This window comes from Periplaneta americana, chromosome 11, assembly GCF_040183065.1.
Source record: "Periplaneta americana isolate PAMFEO1 chromosome 11, P.americana_PAMFEO1_priV1, whole genome shotgun sequence".
Classification (NCBI taxonomy): domain Eukaryota; kingdom Metazoa; phylum Arthropoda; class Insecta; order Blattodea; family Blattidae; genus Periplaneta; species Periplaneta americana.
In genome coordinates, this window is record NC_091127.1 from 47,162,736 (window position 1) to 47,184,223 (window position 21,488).

A 21,488-nucleotide genomic window follows, 5' to 3' on the forward strand; every position below is an offset into this window, starting at 1 on the left:
TTTCGAGTTCATTAAATACTTTTGAACACAATGTCATCTTTAAGCTGTGCAAAGAGATTGAGTAGTGGTGGGTAATCTTTCTTCCGCCTGGGAAACATGCATACATTTCGGTAACAAAAACATCTGGACTGCACTTCTAAAGAAAATCGGCGTATTTTTAAGTTATGTGTTTCATGTACAGATGAAGAAAAACATTTTATCCCTTCGATGTGAAAAACAAGTTGGCGAATTTCTGACAATCAATTTCGAGTATGATCGTGCCAAGATAAGGCGTAAGTTAGAATAATGATTTTATTTATATTCTGCAGTTTTATGAAAAGAAAAGAATAATTTCAAATCACGAGAATTTTTCATTGAAATTTTTCTGATATCGCAATTACCGACAGAACCGCGTGGCGAAGACAATAAACAAAATAGAAAGGAAGCGGTTTGTTTGCATGTGGGGGAGGCCACCTGAAGGATTTTTTTTTAAATAATTTCAATTGTGTAAATAAACAAAATCAAAAAGTATAAATATTTGATTCAATCCCTAAATGTATCTTACTTACTTACTTACTTACTTACTTACTGGCTTTTAAGGAACCCGGAGGTTCATTGCCGCCCTCACATAAGCCCGCCATCGGTCCCTATCCTGAGCAAGATTAATCCAGTCTCTATCATCACATCTCACCTCCCTCAAATCCATTTTAATATTATCTTCCCAACTACGTCTCGGCCTCCCTAAAGGTCTTTTTCCCTCCGGCCTCCCAACTAACACTCTATATGCATTTCTGGATTCCCCATACGTGCTACATACCCTGCCCATCTTAAACGTCTGGATTTAATGTTTCTAATTATGTCAGGTGAAGAATACAATGCGTGCAGTTCTGTGTTGTGTAACTTTCTCCATCCTCCTGTAACTTCATCCCTCTTAGCTCCAAATATTTTCCTAAGCACCTTATTCTCAAACACCCTTAACCTATGTTCCTCTCTCAAAGTGAGAGTCTAAGTTTCACAACCATATAGAACAACCGGTAATATAACTGTTTTATAAATTCTAACTTTCAGATTTTTTGACAGCAGACTGGATGATAAAAGTTTCTCAACCGAATAATAACACGCATTTCCCATATTTATTCTGTGTTTAATTTCTTCCCGAGTATCATTTATATTTGTTACTGTTGCTCCCAGATATTTGAATTTCTCCACCTCTTCAAAAGATAAATTTCCAATTTTTATATTTCCATTTCGTACAATATTCTCGTCACGAGACATAATCATATACTTTGTCTTTTCGGGATTTACTTCCAAACCTATCTCTTTACTTGCTTCAAGTAAAATTTCCGTGTTTTCCCTAATCGTTTGTGGATTTTCTCCTAACATATACGAACTATACGAACTCTGATGTATGTTTCACTGAGACACATTTTAATTAATCGAACTAGTTTCTTGGGAATACCCCCTAAATGTATCACACTTTAAAAATAATTCGCTGAAAATATCTCACCTTATGATCTACAGAAGAATTAATTCCTACTTACACCTCTAATATTTGCAATAAATAACAAAGGAATCATAGACAAAGACTATCATTATCGATAAAAAGTGCAGCAACAGCAGCAAAATTGTCTCTCACGGTCAAATTATTTGTGCGTATCTTAAATTGTTAACAGCGCTCTTGTAAATATTTAAGAATTGGATCAGAATGAACTTTTCAACAGCAACTTGAAATAAAATTTAATGTTTAAGCAAATACGAAGTGTGACAATAAGATTAATAAAGCCTACATGCTGATATCACTTCATAATTTCTTATTCAAGAGTTTTCATTTCTAGATCAATAGTATATAAAACGGATGTAGTGCATGAATGAAGTGAGAAGACTTTGTAAAACATAATCTGGAAACGAACCGAATTTTTGCAGGAACTCATGCCTGTGGTGGGTGAGCGGTCAGACCTTCAGCAGACGTTCCGGGTTCGAGTCCCGTTAGGCCTAGAATTTTTCATCGAAAAAATCCATACCGACATTTCTGGCGGACAAAGTTACGGGATTTTCCCGTTTCCCACATTAGGCATGTACATAATTTCGTTATTATTCCACAGTATTTCCCCAACGACGGCTGGTGACGCACGGAGAGGGCTGGCCTAGAAAAGAGAGGGGTTACCTGCTCGAAATCTCGGTGCGCTGCGAACCTTAGCCGGTGTAAGTTTGGGAACGCGCCTAGTTTGAGGGTTAGCGCAATAGATCTTTAGAAAGGTCCATTTGCAGGAACTCAGCGACTCAAAAATATACATGTGCTCACAGCACTATTCGACGAGAAGTTTTTAACCAAAACACTATCATATTTCAACATGTTCCTTAGGGTACGTACACGTTGGAGCGACGATAAACGATAAAAGAAGCAGCGATGCTATATCAGAGAGAAATGAAGCATGCATTGTCATTGATGTGTGCATATTGGAGTAACGATAAAAGCGAAGATACACGATAAAAGCGACGAAAAAGAAAAATTCCATTTTCTTCGCTCTTGTCGTTCATATGATCTCTGATTAAGATAATATTAATCTGTATAATGACCGGTGGTTATCAATATATCCTAATATTAATCGATTTATTATTATTTCGGCATATTAAATTAATTATTGTAGATATTGGAAAATTGATCAGTTGTGTATTTACTCGTCATATGTTATGTGATCACAAGAACCAATCACAACACAACGAATTTATACTATCTTTGGGATGAGAAACGGGTTTAATGTTGTACGTATTTAAGTTATATTAACCTTGAACTTAGCAGCTGATATTTCCTATATATCTTCTTTCATTAAGTGAATGCATAGAATATCTTCTACTGATAAATCAAAATGTTCGCTTCCCGCATCCTCGTTGCTCCGATATGAAAACTTGATTCTTTGATAATACCAAAGGTCGCTAGATCGTTTCTTTTATCGTTTATCGTTGCTCCAACGTGTACGTACCCTTACTCGACAAATCTTAGCCTCTAGACTTTTCCCCTTAATGATGAAGGATGGGTGGAGCGGAGAAAAATTATCTCCGGCACCGGGACTCGAACCTGCGTTTTAAGCTCTACGTGCTGACGCTTTACCCACTAAGCCACGTCAGATTCCAGTCCCGATGCTGGATTGAATCCTCTCAGTTTAAGTTCTACCTCTCAATTTTCCTTTAGTGGCCAACCCTCATGCATTTTGTCACAGATGTGTGACAGTAGCACAAAGTCCAACACACTATGTGCAGAGGTGCACTCATTACGAGTGACTAAGTGACCGGGATCCGACGGAATGAGCGCCGTCTTAAATCACGAAGTGATTATTTACGCCACTAAAGGGAAACTAAGAGGTGAAAGTTGGAACTTAAACTGAGTGGATTCAATCTAGTATCGGAACTGGAATCCGGTGTGACTCAGTGGATAAAGCGTGAGCACGTAGAACTGAAAACAAGGGTTCGAGTTCCGGTGTCGGAGAGAAATTTTTCCTCCGCTCCACCCATCCTTCGTCATAAGGTAATGCAGAATTCCTGCACGGAAGTATCATACGTGCTTCGGTTCATCACAATAATTTTCTCTTTAAATTAATGCATTCTGAAAACATTAATGTGCGCCAGAAAAACACTGCGTCAGGTTTAAAATCTATTACGTATATATTTTTAAAAATGTTACTAGCGACAGAAAAAACGCTTGAGTACATAATCTGAAGAGAACTACTTAGAAGATGACACACTACACACTATTTTCAGCAATATCGAAGCTAGTTCACGAACGTATTGTTAGACTTTGTATTACTCATACGTAAAAGTTGAGGGTGACGAAACTGTTATTAAACATTTTTGCTGGTCTGGTGGCCATCTGTTACTTTAAAGGAATGCACTCAATTCTTTTTCGCTCTGTATACATCCTCGTGCAGCGTAAACAACCGAAGATCAAACTGCAACGTTCTGTCCGGAAGACACGCATTCCTGTTTGCGGTTATTTATTACAGGCGCCAACAGAGTTTCTTTCGGTCTAGTGAGCGACTTGGCTGGCATCTGTTGATAGGGGCGTGATTCGCAAATCGTGGCCAAGTTCAGTATGTTAACGTACACACACTGTAGGCTCTACCAGAATCACTATCCACAAACGTGCGTCTGTGTCTTTACGTTATGGGCTGTAGAATACGTACGTACATCTTCCGCTTATTATTCAACATAAAAAACCGGACAGACCAGCAACCTGTTTCGGTCGCAAAGACTACAAATACCCTTAAGCCTCGTTCACACTTTTCAAGTAACTTGAATTCAAGTCACTTGAAAGACGAACTTGAAAAGTGTGAACTATGTTTCAAGTTCACTTGAAATCAATTAACGGCTTGAATTCAAGTTTCAAGTGAAGTTGGATCCCTTTGTACTTTTTACTTGACTTGAAAAGTGTGAACGTGACTTGATAACTTGAATTCAAGGAGAAAAGAGCGGGAATTTAAATTAACAGCTGTTTTAAAAGCGTTAAATTAACAGCTGATTGTTTTTCAGTTCTACTAGGAACGTAAAAATAATAGCGAACAGCAGTAAGTGAAATAATGACCAAATATTTGAGTTTCTGAAGTTGTATAAAATTCACGAAGGCCTGCGGATTATAGAAACTGCAAAGTTTCGTAATAGAAATGCAAAGGAAGCTGCAAAGAAAGGAAGAGTTCATTGGAGAACTGAACAGCAGAGATTTTAACGTGGACACAGATGAAATAGCATATGAAAAATAATACAAAACTATTAAACTGTAGATAGAAAAGAAGTGGGGAAGATAATGAGGGATTAAGAAGAGAAGAGCGTTGCTTGAAGGGATGATATTTATCGCCGAAACTGGCATGGTTCAAAATGGTTGATAGATTTTTGTGGGGGAACTGTAACAGCTTCAAGATAATCATTTTCAATTATGGTAAATCAGACTCGCTTATATTTTATTACATTTGCGATAAGAATTATTAAATCTGCTTGAAGATTTCACTTATTCTATTTGTAATAGTCAGTGGTCGTGTATTTCTCTTACTAATCTAATTCCTAACTCATACTGAACAACGCGTTTTCCATTTCTTCAATATATAATTTATCATTTCCCAGGCACGGAGACTTGCTACTACAGAAATTCCTAATTGCACAACATCCATGGACGCCATTTTATCCTACTTGAAAACAAAATAACTTGAATATGTCTGAAAGGCGACTTGAATTCAGGTTATTTAAAATCACGTGACTTGAATTCAAGTCACGTGATTTTAAATAACCTGAATTCAAGTCGCAGTTCAGACCGGTATGGCATAGTTGCGCCCCGCGGTCAATTGGGAGGCTTAGGTATGGCATAGTTGCGCCCCGAAGAAATCAGGTAGCAGAATGGACATGGCATAGTTGCGCCCCGAAGAAATTTAATCAGGTAGCAAAATGGACATGGCATAGTTGCGCCCCGATGGGCATAGTATATACGAAAGTGATTGTCATAAAATAAATAAATTAGGCCTACTTAAAAATATTAGGTCTATAGTGGTAACGCACTGAAATCAGGTAGAATATGATCAATTTTGCTATTTAAAATAGCACTTTTTTATCGATCACACACAATAAATGAACTGCAATTTTTGTTTGTACACGGATATCTTTTTTTTAGTAGGTTATTTTACGACGCTTTATCAACATCTTTGGTTATTTAGCGTCTGAATGCGATGAAGGTGATAATGCCGGTGAAATGAGTCCGGGGTCCATCACCGAAAGTTACCCAGCATTTGCTCATATTGGGTTGAGGGAAAACCTCGGAAAAAAACCTCAACCAGGTAACTTGCCCCGACCGGGAATAGAAACCGATATCTTAACCCTACGGTACAGGGTTTCGCAAATCGAAACTTAGAACCATTATAAATTATTAACTCTTTACCCTTTTCACAAAATTTAACATTCATTTTAAATTAACCTCACTACACTCTACAGACTGTGTTAAAATCACTAATAAAAAGTCAAGATTGCTAAGGCCCCATATTCCAACGACTCACTCATTTGAATATGTCAACTAATAAAGTACTGTCAACTTCATGGCGTTCATTTTTAACGGTATCGATAATTAATATTAAATCGAATAAGAAATCAATAAGATTGGTTGATTACGAAGCTCGAGTTCCCGTAATGTCTTTTTCTCTACCTATCTCATCGGGGCGCAACTATGCCATGCCCCTTTTCTCTACCTAATGGGAACGGGGCGCAACTATGCCCACAAAACAGGGACCCTTTTTTATCTGCTGCATCCTACCTAACCGTGTGGCGCAACTATGCCCTGCCCTATATACAAGTTATTTTGTTTTCAAATAGGATAAAATGGCGTCGATGGAAGTTGTGCAATTATTTGGAATTTCTGTAGTAGCAAGCCTCCATGCCAGGAAAACGATAAATATATTGAAGAAATTGAAGACGCGTTGTTCATTATGGGTTAGGAATTAGATTTGTAAGAGAAATACATGACCACCGACCTTTACAAATAAAATAATGAAATCTTCAAGCAGATATAATAATTCTTCATGTAAATGTAACAATATACAAGCAGGTCTGATTTACCATAATTGAAAATTATAATTTTTTTAGTTGGTTATTTAACGACGCTGTATCAACTACGAGGTTATTTAGCGTCGACCACAAAAACCCCCAGTCAGATTGGTTGGCCATGGGGTTTGAACCGAGACCTCCCGAATGCGAGTCTCAAAAGCTACCGTCCGAGCCAACTCGTTCGATGTTAAAGTTTGCTATTAATATATCGGCTAAAATAGTACACTTATAGCCCTTTATTCTTGCACGATCGTAAAAATTCAGCTGCGAATATCGTTAACACGGATAGCGGTTTACCGCAACATTTCGTGCAAGAGATTATCCAATGTTGTGGAAATCTTTGGACATGACTGAGCAGTGGACACAGGAGCTTGCAGGTTTTACAGCATCGTTAACTGGCATGCCAGGAGTAGAGGCGCTGGCGATCAAAGGAGAGAGATGCTCGGGCTTCCTCTCACGCGAATATTATGTAACATGTTCCTTAACAACACAGAATGGAAGGATTAACTAGCCCACTGCAAGAGCTCTACAGCATCTCAATTCAGTACTAGCCACTCGAACCCGTCGCTGAAGGTTTTCAAGCAGTGAGTGAGTGGAATCCGCTAATAATTAATACCAGGGAAGTGGCTCTTCAGTATCGAGAAAACAGCTGCCCGCCCTATAGACGATGATCCTGGACGTGCAAGCCAGTTCTCGATTGAGCGCCACGTACCTAAATTGTATTCAATGCGCTTTCAGACTATAATATATACACAAGTCGCAGTTCATAATATATTATATAGGCTACAGTGTACCGTATGACACGAATAGGACATAATGACCAAAAAGCTACTAAATATACACAATGACCCGTAAGTAATGTTATTAATTTTAGGGAGTTATTCTTTGAGATATTTCAAACAAAAGAGTTTAAGAGTATATAATAATAATAATAATAATAATAATAATAAAAATAATAATAATAATAATACTAATAATAACAATAATGATAATAATAATAATAATAATAATAATAATAATAATAATAATAATAATAATAACAATAATGATGATGATAATAATAATAATAATAATAATAATAATAATAATAATAATAATAATAATGACTTATTTAACCTGGGAGAGTTAAGGCCACACGGCTTTCTCTAACATTCAACCAAGAGTAAAACTGTGTTACAAAAAACACTACAAATTTACAAAGTACACTACAATTTTACACACAAAACTGAATAAGATAATAATAATAAAATGTAAATAACAAGTAAGTAGGAATCAGACAATATATAACATACAGAAAAAGGAGAAAGCATAATAAAATGTGAACAGCAGGTCAAAATACATGAGACATACAAAGTATAAAAAATAAGACAATTATTGATAATAATAATAATAATAATAATAATAATAATAATAATAATAATAATAAATAAGAATAGTAATAATAATAATACTAACAGTAGTTATAAAATAGTGCAGTACAAAGCATACAATGAATACAATATTTTTAAGTACACACAGTAAGGAAAATTATGATTATATATAGCTCAACTTATCACATTATAGATATACCATTATCGGAAAATATGAAAACAAAAATATAAAATAAGTTAAATATCACTAGAACATTAAAAAAAAATGTGAATACGTGGAAACATGCAATACAACACTTGTCATAATAGTAAGTTAGTTTGGCAACTCGTCACAAGATAATTTTCTAACTTGGATTTGAAAGATTTCAATGTTCGGCAGCCCTTGACTTCAGGCGGCAGAGAGTTCCAGTGACGAGAGGTAGCAACAGTGAAAGATGAGGAATACAGAGATGATGTATGAAGTGGAATTTCTAGCGTGTTATCGCGTTGTGATCGAGTATTAATATTATGATAGCGAGAGAGAGTACGAAAACGAGCGAATAAATAATAGGGGGATGAAGAGTGCATAATTCGATATAAGAGAGAAAGTGAGTGCAGATTTCTCCTCTCATGTAACCTAAGCCATGATAACTTCTCGAAAGAAGGTGAGATATGATCATAGTATCGAACATTACAAATGAAGCGGACGCACGCGTACGTGAACGACCACAAATATTATCAGAAAATGCAGACTCTAAATTTCTAAAATTTTATAAGGAAATGAAATTACAATTGGACAAAAATTACAAGGTACCACACAACAAGACTTATTAGAACTTAAATATCTGATAAACGTATGGAAAAGGTTACTAATAATATTTTTGAGAATTCACTTTTTACTTTAAATTAAATTTTACAAAATTAGAAAATTTTCACACATTATTTCATAACTCCACAACCATTAGAGGTAGAATTCTGAAATTTTGTACACTGATTTAACATGCATTTATGCAAAAGGTAGACTACAATAATGCCAATTTCTTTGAAAACAGAAAAATTGTGTTACAAACCATTATATAAATTTTCAAATATTTTATATACGACAAATAAAAAATTAATTGTATTAAAATAAACGACTCTACATATCTGAGAGTAGTCTACTTTTCAGAAATAAGTGTTTATTACATGCAGGAAAAATATTAAAGATGGCAGAGAGACCATACCAATGTTATGGTTCCCAAATGATGTAACTGCAGAATTTTTTGTTTTTCATACTTTGATAAAACTGGTTTGAAAAATATTATTAGTAACCTTTTAATACTTTTATCAGATATTTAAGTTCTAATAAGTCTTGTTGTGGTACCTTGTAATTTCTGTCCAATTGTGAGTTCATTTCCTTATAAAATTTTAGAAATTTAAAGCCTGCATTTTCTGATAATATTTGTGTCGTTCACGTACATACCCTTAATACAGTTTTGATTGTTTTTGCTTCCTTTTCGAGAAAAAAAAAACTGTTTTATATTAAACATTTCATAGCGTGTTTTGGGAAAGCTAATGTTTTAATTCCAAATATGCCCAATCAACTTAAGAGAGCAGTATATTATGAAAATAAATGGCTGAAAAAAATTTAGTTTTTGTCCTCTAAATGTGCAGAAATTTGATCCGAACAGACGTAACACTGTCAAATTCCTTTGCAGAACAAAAAGTTACATTTGTTTGGATCAAATTTTTGCTTTTAAAGGACAAAACTAAAATTCTTTCAATAATTTATTGTTATAATATCCTCCTCTGTTTAGTTACTGAGAATATTGAAAATTAAATCAATGGCTTTTCCAAAACATGCAAAGAAATGTTTCATACAAAACAGTTTTTATCTCTAAAATGAAGCAGAAATGAGCAAAAATTATATTAAACTTTTTTGTCAGAAACATTTCAAAGAATAGCTCCCTGAATGTCATTACTTACGGTTTATCTTGTGTATACAATTACGACTTTAAACATTTAAACATATTCAAGACATAAACTCAACGTCCACTCATATAACCCATACATTCTTTTTCACGTTGTATTTAATGTCTACTTTATTTTAAAGTTAACTGACTTTAAGTCCATTTCTGTTTTGGTTTAACCTTTCATGCCCAGTAACATAGTGTCCATATTCTGAAATGTCCGCTTATGTAATGTCCATATTGATGCCCGAAAACTAATAGTTATCCCGTTCGTGATAATGGTTGTATTGAACGTATTTGACAGTCTTGTAGGCACTATTGAACTCTATATAGTGGACAAAAAGACTGTGTCAAATTGCCGTACACCACGTGTCAATTTGCAAATTTATGGAGTTCAATAGCAAAACCAAATTAATAACGAAATTATTAGGCTACTATTTTGTAGCTTAGCGGCCACTGAAATGTTATACAGTCCATTGAAATGCCATACATTCTGAATTTATGATGAGGAGAGCAAAACAGTTCAGAATTATAACGTAGGCCTATACAAGAATCAAGATAAAATGCCAAATTATCTTACGGATATTAGATACCGTCTTAAGCTTTAAGAAGATCTGAAGTTGCAGCGAAATGTGTAAAGAAAATCAATTTTTGACTCAACGCAATATTATAGTTTTATATGTAGAGCCTACAATATTTATATAATATATTTTGTTATCAATGCCCTTACTCAAAAAATGGACATAATATGTAAGTTTAATGGACATACAACTACCAATTTCTTTTGTGGACTTCAGGAATTGTAGACATCATATTATTTTGGATTCCTTTATTGTGGATTTTATTTCGTTGACATTCAAGTAGTGGGCATAAACATAATTTATGGACATTACCAAATCCTAGACATCGTGTCTGTTTTTCACGCCTATATAAATACTAATTAATAAAAAAATTACATTTACACCAGAAGTTTGAATGCTGAGTTTTATATTTATTCCTTTTAAAAGCTGAAAAAAAGTGTCTACGTTCTCTGTAAATCTCTGTACTTGGCTTAAGTTTTGAACTGAGAAACGGCGTCTGTTTCTCGTGATGTTCTGAGTAGTGAAAAACTTCTTTCCACGTCACGCCATATTAATTGGGTGTATCTTAATGTTAACCGTTCCAAAGGAAGAGATAGGGTAAGTGGTTTGGTATGATGAAGTATTCTCTTTCCAGAACGTCTGGAGTCACTCACATTTGTTGGTATCCCGTTTTTTTTAACATGTGTTACTTATAAATAGATAGTGGATGCGGGATGACTTAAGGAAAAGTGAAGTTGTTTCGTATCGGAGTATATGGCACATGCCGCGTCGTTCGTCTTTTGTGTACATGGCGAGTACAGCAGAGTACATAACGAAGGAATCCCGGTCCACATTTCAACGCAATGTGTGCAGTTGTGTTATCCTGCTCAAGTATTTAGTACGAGTTGAATATGTTGTGCTGATCCATTCATAATGTCGAAGTCAAAACGTTAAATTCGCTTAGAGATACGAAATGCAATTAAGAAGTATGGGAGTGACATTTTATGTATTAACGAAGACAATATCATGTGTAATGTATGTAAAATTGAAATAAAAACCAGAACAACTCAGGCTATAGAGAAACATTGCAACAGTACATCGCACATGAAATGCGTTGCAATGAAATCTGAGTAACCACCACTATCATCATCACCATCACCATCACCATCATCATCATCACTTAGTTGTGCGGGTCTCAACGACACGTGCAACATGATGCTCAGTGCAAATATTCCTCAAAAGAAACTGAGTGATCCCCATTTTAGAGATTTTCTTCAGAAATTCTCTCGATACAAAAACTGTTTAAGCGATAGGCGAAGACGATTCAGCTTCGACAACTTACGAGAATATATCGTCGTTTACTGCAACGCTGGTAATTGCATCAATGATGACGAGGACTGAACTTGCAAGGTATGTGATACACTACTAAAGTACGTTATTTTTTTTTCCTTCTGACTGTACAGAGATACAGTGGCATGTTGACGTCGTCTGTTTACGTTTAAAACCTGTTGAGCCAATGGTCTGAATGAAAAAAAAAAAGTAACATATAGTAAATGTGCACCTACATTCAACGATAAGTCATCCCGCATCCACTGTCTACTTATAAACATATAACGTATAGTGAAGAGCAATATGTAAATTTTCAATACATTTACATATTAATTTTATAATATTTTTTCTCAAAGAACAGATGAACGGAAGTGTGTTACAAACCCGTTTACAGCAAGTTAGGACGTTGTACTATTCTCTATTGAATTCATTATAACAATTTATAAGTGATCGATTCAATTCTATTGCTTATTAGATGGACGATAAGAGATAGAAACGGCAAGTAATCATGGAACACATATATTATGAAAATGCCGGCTTATGTGATTCCGAAAGTGTTTCTCAGCGGTTTTGTTTTGTTGGTTCATTAATGTGCATACAATTATAGTGTTCTGTGGGGTCTGCAAGAAAGCTTTTGATCTTCAATGGAACCGGTCTTTCAAATTCCCAGCATCTTTCAAAATGAAGTCAGTTTATAAGGTCCACATCTCAAATCATTTCAAGACGTTTGCAATATTGCATTCATTATAGCTAGAGCTAGGAAGTTGTACACCTAAAGTCACATAAAAATGACCTTAAATTTCTGAAAATATAACATTAAAATTAAAAAAATTACCATGATTATAACGGTAAAATATAAAAAGAATAGTATACTTTCATCTATGGAAAATACATTGTCACCAAAGTCAGTTACTAACTGTCGCAAAAAACTTTGTCTGCTTTGTTTTCTTTCGGCATTTTTACGTCTTCACTTGTGAGGTGCAATATGCTGACTGCGGGCACTGCGGCTGCAGTATATCTGTTGCGTTGAATGGGGGTAAGCACATAACACACGTGATCAGGAGTCAAGGCTGATGCAACCATAAAGAAAATTCCTGTAAGACGCAATCGAATTGCATAAGCAATCTGGAGTAGATTCTCGAATAACAGACTACGACTACACCGTAAAAAAAAATCCGATCATAAGGAGAAAAGGGCAAAAATGCAACAAAAAAGTATAGCATTTCCTAAAAAAAAAATGACCAATAGACAATAAAAGACCGAAAAATGCAAAATAAAATTAGGCTATATTGGTTCGTGTTGAAGTGAAACGCGTTTGTATCGCATTCTGCGTTGTCTGTGATGTCTCAGAAAAAAGATGATATATCATTAACTTCCGAGCCCTAATTATAACAATACCGTCTGCAAAGATAAAGTCATAAAGAAGTCAATATGAGGGAAAAGACGCAAGAACTCGCACAAGACTGTCATGAAAGGTTTTGGTATGTTTTCAAAATAAATTTGATTATGCAATCGCAATGAAAGACTGAAGTATCATGTCATTCAATGTTATTTTTTGAGAATGGAATGTTTTTATTCCTATGCAGACTTCATTTTTAACAATTTCTACGCGATTTCAAGCGTCCTAACGTTTGAATAACTATACAAGTACAATGTTAAAAAAAAAAAAAAACTATGTATTTCTTCCACGACCATATTCTGTGAGAAAACAGATGCCAAGACCTGTCACTGATTTATTTTTATACCAATGCTTGCGGAGATACGTGTGAGTTCTTACAGCTTTCCACACACAACTAATAGTAGCAGTAATATTTTATACGTGGTAGGGGCAGAAGAGCGTAAGAAAACACACTTTGATTCGCTCAGAAGTCTCTCTTGATTTAGGAGATACTCACGTCAAAGTATTGAGGTTTATTAGGCCTACTTTGAAGCCATAGTGTGCAACATACTAGTCTATAAGTTTTAAGAAAAACTGAATGACTTCACTAACAGGAAGTCGGATTTGAATCTGTGGACCTAGCAGAATACTGAGTAGGCACTAAAATTAACATGAAGAGACTTTTCGACAGACGCTGAAATAAAAAAAAACAGATACACAGTCACTTCCTTGAAGCTGCATTGTAAAGGCCAAAGAAGTTGATTAAACAAATAGATACGGCGCAAAAGCCGAACTCTCTTCTTCGCTTTTTAAACAGTGGCAGTCTTTCAATTTGTAAGCGTCTTTTGCAGATGCATCTTTTGTACAAGATGTTTGATAAAAATTCATTCTCCTGCTGTTTTAATTTCACAAAAAAACCGGTACGACATTATAGATAAAATCTCTAAAAGAGTAGGATCTTAGTTAGTTTTGCTTGCGGCCTGGTGGGAAAAATATGGAATAAATTCAGCAATCAGAATACTTCTGAAATGTCTGAACTATGTGGATCCGAGTGCGCGCAAGAAGTGGCATAAGTGGCATCGATTTTTCAAGTCATATTTCGTAAACGAGGAAAAAAGGAAACGAACGACTATCATCACGTTTCTTAACGAACGAAACTTAGCTTAAATATGCATTCTCATCAAATTCAAGCTACACACTTGGTTCCCTTGTGAGATGGACTCGTCCTATAGCTTCATTTTTATGAGGGTTTTCCCGTTGTATGATATGGACTCGCTCTACAGTTTTGTTTGTTCAATACATGACGGCATTGTTTCCTGATACCTACGTAGTCCGACAGCAATACTACTCCGGGTGTGCTGTTAACTTAACAATGTATGAAGTCATTGCTTCTTATAACACAAAATGTGACATATTTCCCGTTTGTAACTCCAATAAAGACGTAGTCACATAAAAAAACAGACGTACTTAAATAAAAGAACACCATACAAAATTATTAGTTAGGAAACAATTTTTAGTGAATCCGTGTACATTCAGACGAATGAGTTACACAACAAAGTTAGTGGATCTCTAACTCTAAGTAAGAGCTCAAAACATAAAATTATCCGTGCAGATAATAAATCAATGCATAATTAGCAGTGATTCAAGAGGATTTACCGTCCCTTACTGAGCTTATTTCCGAAGACATTCTGAGCAAAAACCATCATATAAACATTTGTCCTAATCTCAATGTTTCCAAAATTACACTAATTTGAATTTGTTAGTAAAATACCATTATTCTTGAGTTTAATGGTAAAAGAATACTATAGATAAAGAATGAACTATTCAGGAGTATCATTTCTTTAATTAGCTAATATTCTGAAGCTAGAAATGTGTTGTGAATTCCATAGTTGGTTTGTACAGATTTTTTTTTTTTTCGATTTTTAACTACAAAATTACATTTCCTTACACATTTATCACAACAATTGTTACAAATCACGCCACTCTTGTAAATTCTTTAAAACTTGTACATTAGGATGCATAATTAAACTGTAAAGAATCAAGTTCCTAAAGTCGTATGATTTGTAACAATTTTTGTAATAAGTGCGTAAGAATGATGTAATTTTTAATTACAAATTGAAAAACAAAATCTGTACAAAGCAATTACCAACACATTTTTGGCTTCAGAACACTAGCCAATTAAAGGAAAGACATTTCTGAATAGTTCATTCTCTGTTTGTAATATATTTTACCCATAAAACTAAAGAAAAAAGGTATTTTACTAGCAACTCCAAATTAGTGTAACTCTGAAAATACTGAGATTAGGACACATGTTTATATGACTTTTTTGCTTAGAATGTCTTCGGAAATAAGCTCCGTAAGTGACCGTAAATCCTCGTGAATCACCCTGTATAAAAGGTCAACATAGCATATTATGCATGAGGAGAGACAAATTATAGTAAATTCGTGCACATTCAGACAAATACATTACAAAACAATGTTAGTAAGTCAAGATACAAAATAAAGTGAGTAGATAGTAAATCCACATATATTCAGGGAATAAAAAAAAATAGTAACTAAAGAATATATCAAATCTATGGGATTATGCACACAATAAACAGTGCGTGCTTGGAGGAATGTGGAATAAAAACAATGTCAGACCGGTTAACTTAAGAGTTAGCAGTAAATCAATGAAATTAAAAAAAAAAATACAGCATCTAAACTATACAAGCTGCCAAATATAAGCAGGCGATACAGGACACTTCACTGAAAAAAAAAGTTTAATAAAGTTTCTTCCATTTTACCATTTTAATTTAATTATATAGGTCAATAATATTAGTAAGATAGTAGTGCATTTAATTTTAATTTTCGATGACAGTAATAGTCTAAACGTTGAAATAAACCTATGCGACGATATGGAACGCGTTCTGTGAATGTCGATGGAGAAAAGGTACGCGAAAATGCGTCTTTGCATGGAAATTTGGGGCTGAGAAATAACTAAATATGTGAGCTCCAAGCCTGTTGATCACTTGTCTCACTCAGAGTTTCGCTGAAGGAACTTCAGAGAATTTTGAAGTGTAACGCTTATACGTAGTATATTAAGGGGTTAGGTACAGCTTACAGAAGTAAAATGTTGGAAATATTCAACATTTTTTTCTTCCATTACTGTATTTTCTATAATAATGAAAATTAGTATTTTTTCAAACTTCAGTTCACTGTGCAGTGATGAAGCGTTTTCCACATAACTAAAAAACTATCCAACATTCTGTGATTAAATTTCTTCCGTGTATTAATGCATGTCATATCTACAATGATGATGCAAGATCACTTCTCTATCTTTGATACATTGTCTGATAAAAAATAAATTAATTTTGCAAAATGATCGAATATCAGTATTTTCTTCTAACACAAAATAAAAAAATATATATATTATTTTTTAAGTAATGTAGTTTAAAGAGCATGATATTGTAAACATGACTCTCAGCAATAAAATAAAAGAGAGAGAACATGAAAAGGTTAACAAGTTTACGAGCTATGAGGGAAACGCTTCATCACTGGACAGGGAACTGCATATTTTGAATTTTTAAATCGTAAAAATATTCTTTTCACATAGCAGAAGGACAGAGGTTTACACATACCAATTTTCATTATTGTACAAGATACAGGGACATCATTTTATTTTTACTAACATTTTTAATATTAATCTGGCTATATCTTTGGATTAACGACTGAAACAGGAAGCACTGTTTGCTACCCCTTCCACGACTGGAGTTCGATGATACTGGCGTAAAATACAAATCACTTTACTAGGTATAGGAGGGAAGAAAAGTAGTTTATTCATTTATGTAAACTAGGAGATATCGCAATTCTGAGTTTGATAATTTTCATTAGGTTTTGTTTAATCAAAATACAGTACAGTATTAACAATAAGTGTTTTTACTCACGAACTGAGCTGTCCATTCGGACGTATTCATTATGCAGTGCATATTATACTGTCTACAGCACATTAGCGTACAATATAGAGAATGAAGTTAAATTGAAAAATAATCATAATATAGATATTTAAACACATTTTTTAAAATGGTGGCCGTTCATTTCGATACAGGTTTCAGTTCTAATGTGCATATCATCGCACTATAGACTTATAGACTATTTTACCTAATTCCAATTACCAGTTTCGTCCTTCGTACGAGTAACTCATGTTGAAATAATTCTGTACCTACTCTATAAAAGAGTACCTTACGTACTGTAAATTCAATCTTCACTTCTGCCCGGTCCGAAAAGATAAAATTACTCAGAAATGCTATCTACTGTCCGTTCAAGTGGTTTTGTCGCAGGGTCGTAGAAAGGGGGGGGGATCACGTGACAGTTAATTACTTAACGAGGCCCTTTTATTTAAGCTATTTTAAACAGTTATATAATATTACGTAGACGTCCAATTCCTAACAGAAATTAATGTTTTCAGAAAAGAGCTAAGATAGCCCAGCTACTATACTTAACAGATGGGCGAACAGAAGCAGGTGGGGGAAACCGGGATGCGACGTAGGCAAACGGACGACAGTACCTGTACGCAAATATGATTCAATACTGAAAGTTCTTTCGTCACTGGAAAACGCGAACATATTTCTGGAACGTACTATACTCGCTAAATCAGTATTGCTTACGCGCCCTCGGCTCTGTGTCGTGAACGGTTGGAAGTTTACTAGTAGAAGGGGTGGGAGTGAAGTACATTCAAAAACTCGGGTACAATAAAAATTGAAGTAAAAATAAAATGATGTCCCTGTACAATAATGGCGGAAAAAATTTGAATATTTCCAAAAATTTCACTGCTGTAAGCTGTACCTACCCCCTTAAGTTGATACGCTGCTCTTGCAACTGCTGGGTGAACAGTATAGAGCAGAACAGGTTTCACGGTTGGCCGACCGGCTATGCGGGCGGAGGTGGGGGACTCAAGGCCGTCGAGGCCGTGAAACCTGTTCTGCTGTATACTGTTCACCAAGTATATCGCCACTTAAAAATTTAATGAATATTACAAATTCCATCTCTGTCATCTAACTGCAAGTGACATCCTCACTCACTCATATTAGTTGCAGGTACTACTGGCTACTAGTTCGTGTCCCGTGAACATGCTCATGTGAGTTCCTGAATCCTACGCTGTTATTCACTTTAAAAAATCTCTCTGAGAAAACTGCTACAATTAGAAGAAACCGTTATTAGACTTTTTGTTCAGTGGACTGTCCTGTATTGCATATTTAAGGGTATATGTACGTGAACGACCACAAATATTATCAGAAAATGCAGGCTCTAAATTTCTGAAATTTTGTAAGAAAATGAACTCACAACTGGACAAAAATTACAAGATACCACAACAAGACTTATTAGAACTTAAATATCTGATAAAAGTATTAAAAAAATTACTAATAATATTTTTCAATCCAGTTTTATCAAAGTATGAAAAAAAAGAACAAAAAATCTGCATTCCCTTTATATCCACACAACTCGCGTGGGCTGACGAAACGCCAGAGACCCACACCGAGTGCACAGATACCCGGCCCCGGAACAATTTTTCCCTTGAAATTATTCAAATCTGCTTTACAGGAAGCTTCACCTGAAAGACTGGATTTGCATAATATATACGTCACTGTGTACGTTAACAGAAAACCACAATTCCAAGTCGCACAGAGTTTGTGTGCACTCGATGTGGGTCTCTGGCGTTTCGTCAGCCCACGCGAGTTGTGTGGATATTAAGGGAAAAGTTGAGACGGTGTCGGGTGGAGTTCCCGGGTAGCTCAGTTGGGAGAGCGCTGGTACGTTCAACCAGAGGTCCCGGGATCGATACCCGGCCCCGGAACAATTTTTCCCTTGAAATTATTCAAATCTGCTTTACAGGAAGCTTCACCTGAAAGACTAGATTTGCATAATATATACGTCACTGTGTACGTTAACAGAAAACCACAATTCCAAGTCGCATAGAGTTTGTGTGCACTCGATGTGGGTCTCTGGCGTTTCGTCAGCCCACGCGATTTGTGTGGATATAAAGAGAAAAGTTGAGAAGGTGTCGGGTGGAGTTCCCGGGATCGATATCCGGCCCCGGAACAATTTTTCCCTTGAAATTATTGAAATCTGCTTAACAGGAAGCTTCACCTGAAAGATTAGATTTGCAAAAAATTCTGCAGTTAATAATTTGGTAACTGTAACATTGTTATGGTCTCTCTGACATCTTTAATATTTTTCCCGCATGAAATAAACACTTATTTCTGAAAAGTAGACTACTCTCAGACATGTAGAGTTGTTTATTTTAATACAATTAATTTTTTATTTGTCCTATATAAGATATATTAAAATTTACATAATATTTTGTGACCTAATGTTTCTATTTTCAAAGAAACGGGCATTATTGTAGTCTATCTTTTGCATAAATGCATGTAAAATCAGTGTACAAAATTTCAGAATTGTATCTCTAATGATTGTGGAGTTATGAAATAATATCTGTGAAAATTTTCAAATTTTGGAAAATTTAATTTAAAGTAAAAAGTGAATTCTAAAAAATATTAGTAACCTTTTTATAGTTTTATAAGATATTTAAGTTCTAATATGTATTGTTGTGGTACCTTGTAATTTTTGTCCAATTGTGAGTTCATTTCCTTATAAAATTTTAGAAAATTAGAGCCTTCATTTTCTGATAATATTTGTGGTCGTTCACGTACATATACCCTTAAGTCTGGCAGCTTACATCGTTCAAACTTTGTACGAGTACATGATAAAATGTCGCTAGTTCTAGAGATTAAAGTACCAAAATCAGAAGACAGTAAACCAGTGTACATTTAGAAGAAGTGATAAAGAGAAAGGAACTCAAACCATCTTAACACGGAGCAGGCAAATAATTATGATTATTTTCACTTACAACACACTGAAATTATCGAAGGTAGGCAAGAAGTAAATCTAACATCCTTGCAAGAATTATATTACAATTTCACATAGACCTTCTGTAACTGGGAAATGGGGCTGCAGATGGAAGACAATTTCTCGACCTTGATCTGAGCTCCCAAAGAGTTGCTCCTCTTCACTGATGATGGACGGTAAGCTGTCGCAGATCACATGTACGTGTTCCGTGCCGGATCCACTGCCGGAACTAGTGGAACAGGTCCCGGAGTCGTCGTCATCGCTAGAGTCATCTTCGCCGTCTATCTCAACAGGAGATGCGGGAGATACTGTGTAACAAGTCGTCATTTATGCCACTTTTACTTTCACGTCTATTGTAATTAGATCAGACACAACAGGTTTCTCATGACGTGTAAGATGCAATTGTTTCAACATGTGGGTCTCTGGGACGGGATCAAGCAAGGTTAACATCCACACAGGGATACAGACATACAGAAGCATGTACCAGATGTTATCAGTTTCTTATTCTCGTCTAGTTTATAGAAAAACGCGGATTCTTTTGCAAAACCCTATTTATTTCTGATATACATAATCATAAATATGTATGTGTTTGATAGGTAATTGGGCTTAGGCTAATAAAGCAAGGGTTTTTTTTAATTAAAAAATGCCTATTTCGATTCTAATATCATTCTATATTTCACAAAATAACATTATAATAATAGATCTTGCAATATTTTTTTACTATGACACGGCATTTACCCAGTTATTAGAAATATCTCCCTTGACGAATGATGTAAAGTGTAAACCAGCCGTGGCGAAAATGTGATCGTGCGTCGAGCCACTGTGTAACCTGCAACGTGCAAAGCACCTATGGAGGGAGGCGGACACCCGAATGGGAAGTGAAGCAACTGTCTGACTTAATAACGGATTTTCATTTTCCTTACGTCAAGCACTTAAATATAATTTTATACAGTATAAGGTTACAAACTAATGCTTAGTACGTGTAACGAAGAAAGTAATTAATAAGAAAACATAGGACACAATATCACAACCTAAAATGAACTGTTTTCAGAATGTCTCTGCGACAGAGTTTCAAAATCAGGAATTATGTCACTTACTGCCAATCGTAGTTGATCACGAAGGTATTTGTCTGTCAGTCGTGATCTAAATTAGGTTTTTACTATTTTCATTGTTGAAAATAATTATTCACAAACGTAAATTGTAGCGAACATGGCTTTAACAGAGCAAGCGAAAGAACGAAGCTTCGGATATTTATTTTTTGGCAAAGATTTGAAAAGTTCAACATTTGTCAAGTCCTTACATCTAGCTTTCATTTAATATCACATTGTATAACTGTGAGTTTAAATTGAAGATCTAACCGCATTATTCGTACATCTGCTGAAAAAGATCGACGTACAGAGATACCTAATAATAATAATAATAATAATAATAATAATAATAATAATAATAATAATAATAATAATAATAATAATAATAATAATAATATTAT

The 21,488-nt window shown here is 34.9% G+C and overlaps 1 protein-coding gene across 7 annotated transcripts in view; it reads right to left on the minus strand.

The window, feature by feature from the left end:
- The window catches only part of Liprin-beta (liprin-beta), a 404,935-nt gene that overhangs the window by 108,263 nt on the left and 275,184 nt on the right, over positions 1-21,488 (minus strand). For 4 of the 7 annotated variants that reach the window (XM_069839384.1, XM_069839382.1, XM_069839386.1 and 1 more), the window contains exon 2: positions 20,128-20,307. The exons of the other annotated variants lie outside the window; for them this stretch is intronic. In XM_069839384.1, coding sequence (XP_069695485.1) covers positions 20,128-20,307 — 180 coding nt within the window. The remainder of the gene's footprint in view (positions 1-20,127; positions 20,308-21,488) is intronic. 7 annotated transcript variants of the gene reach the window in all.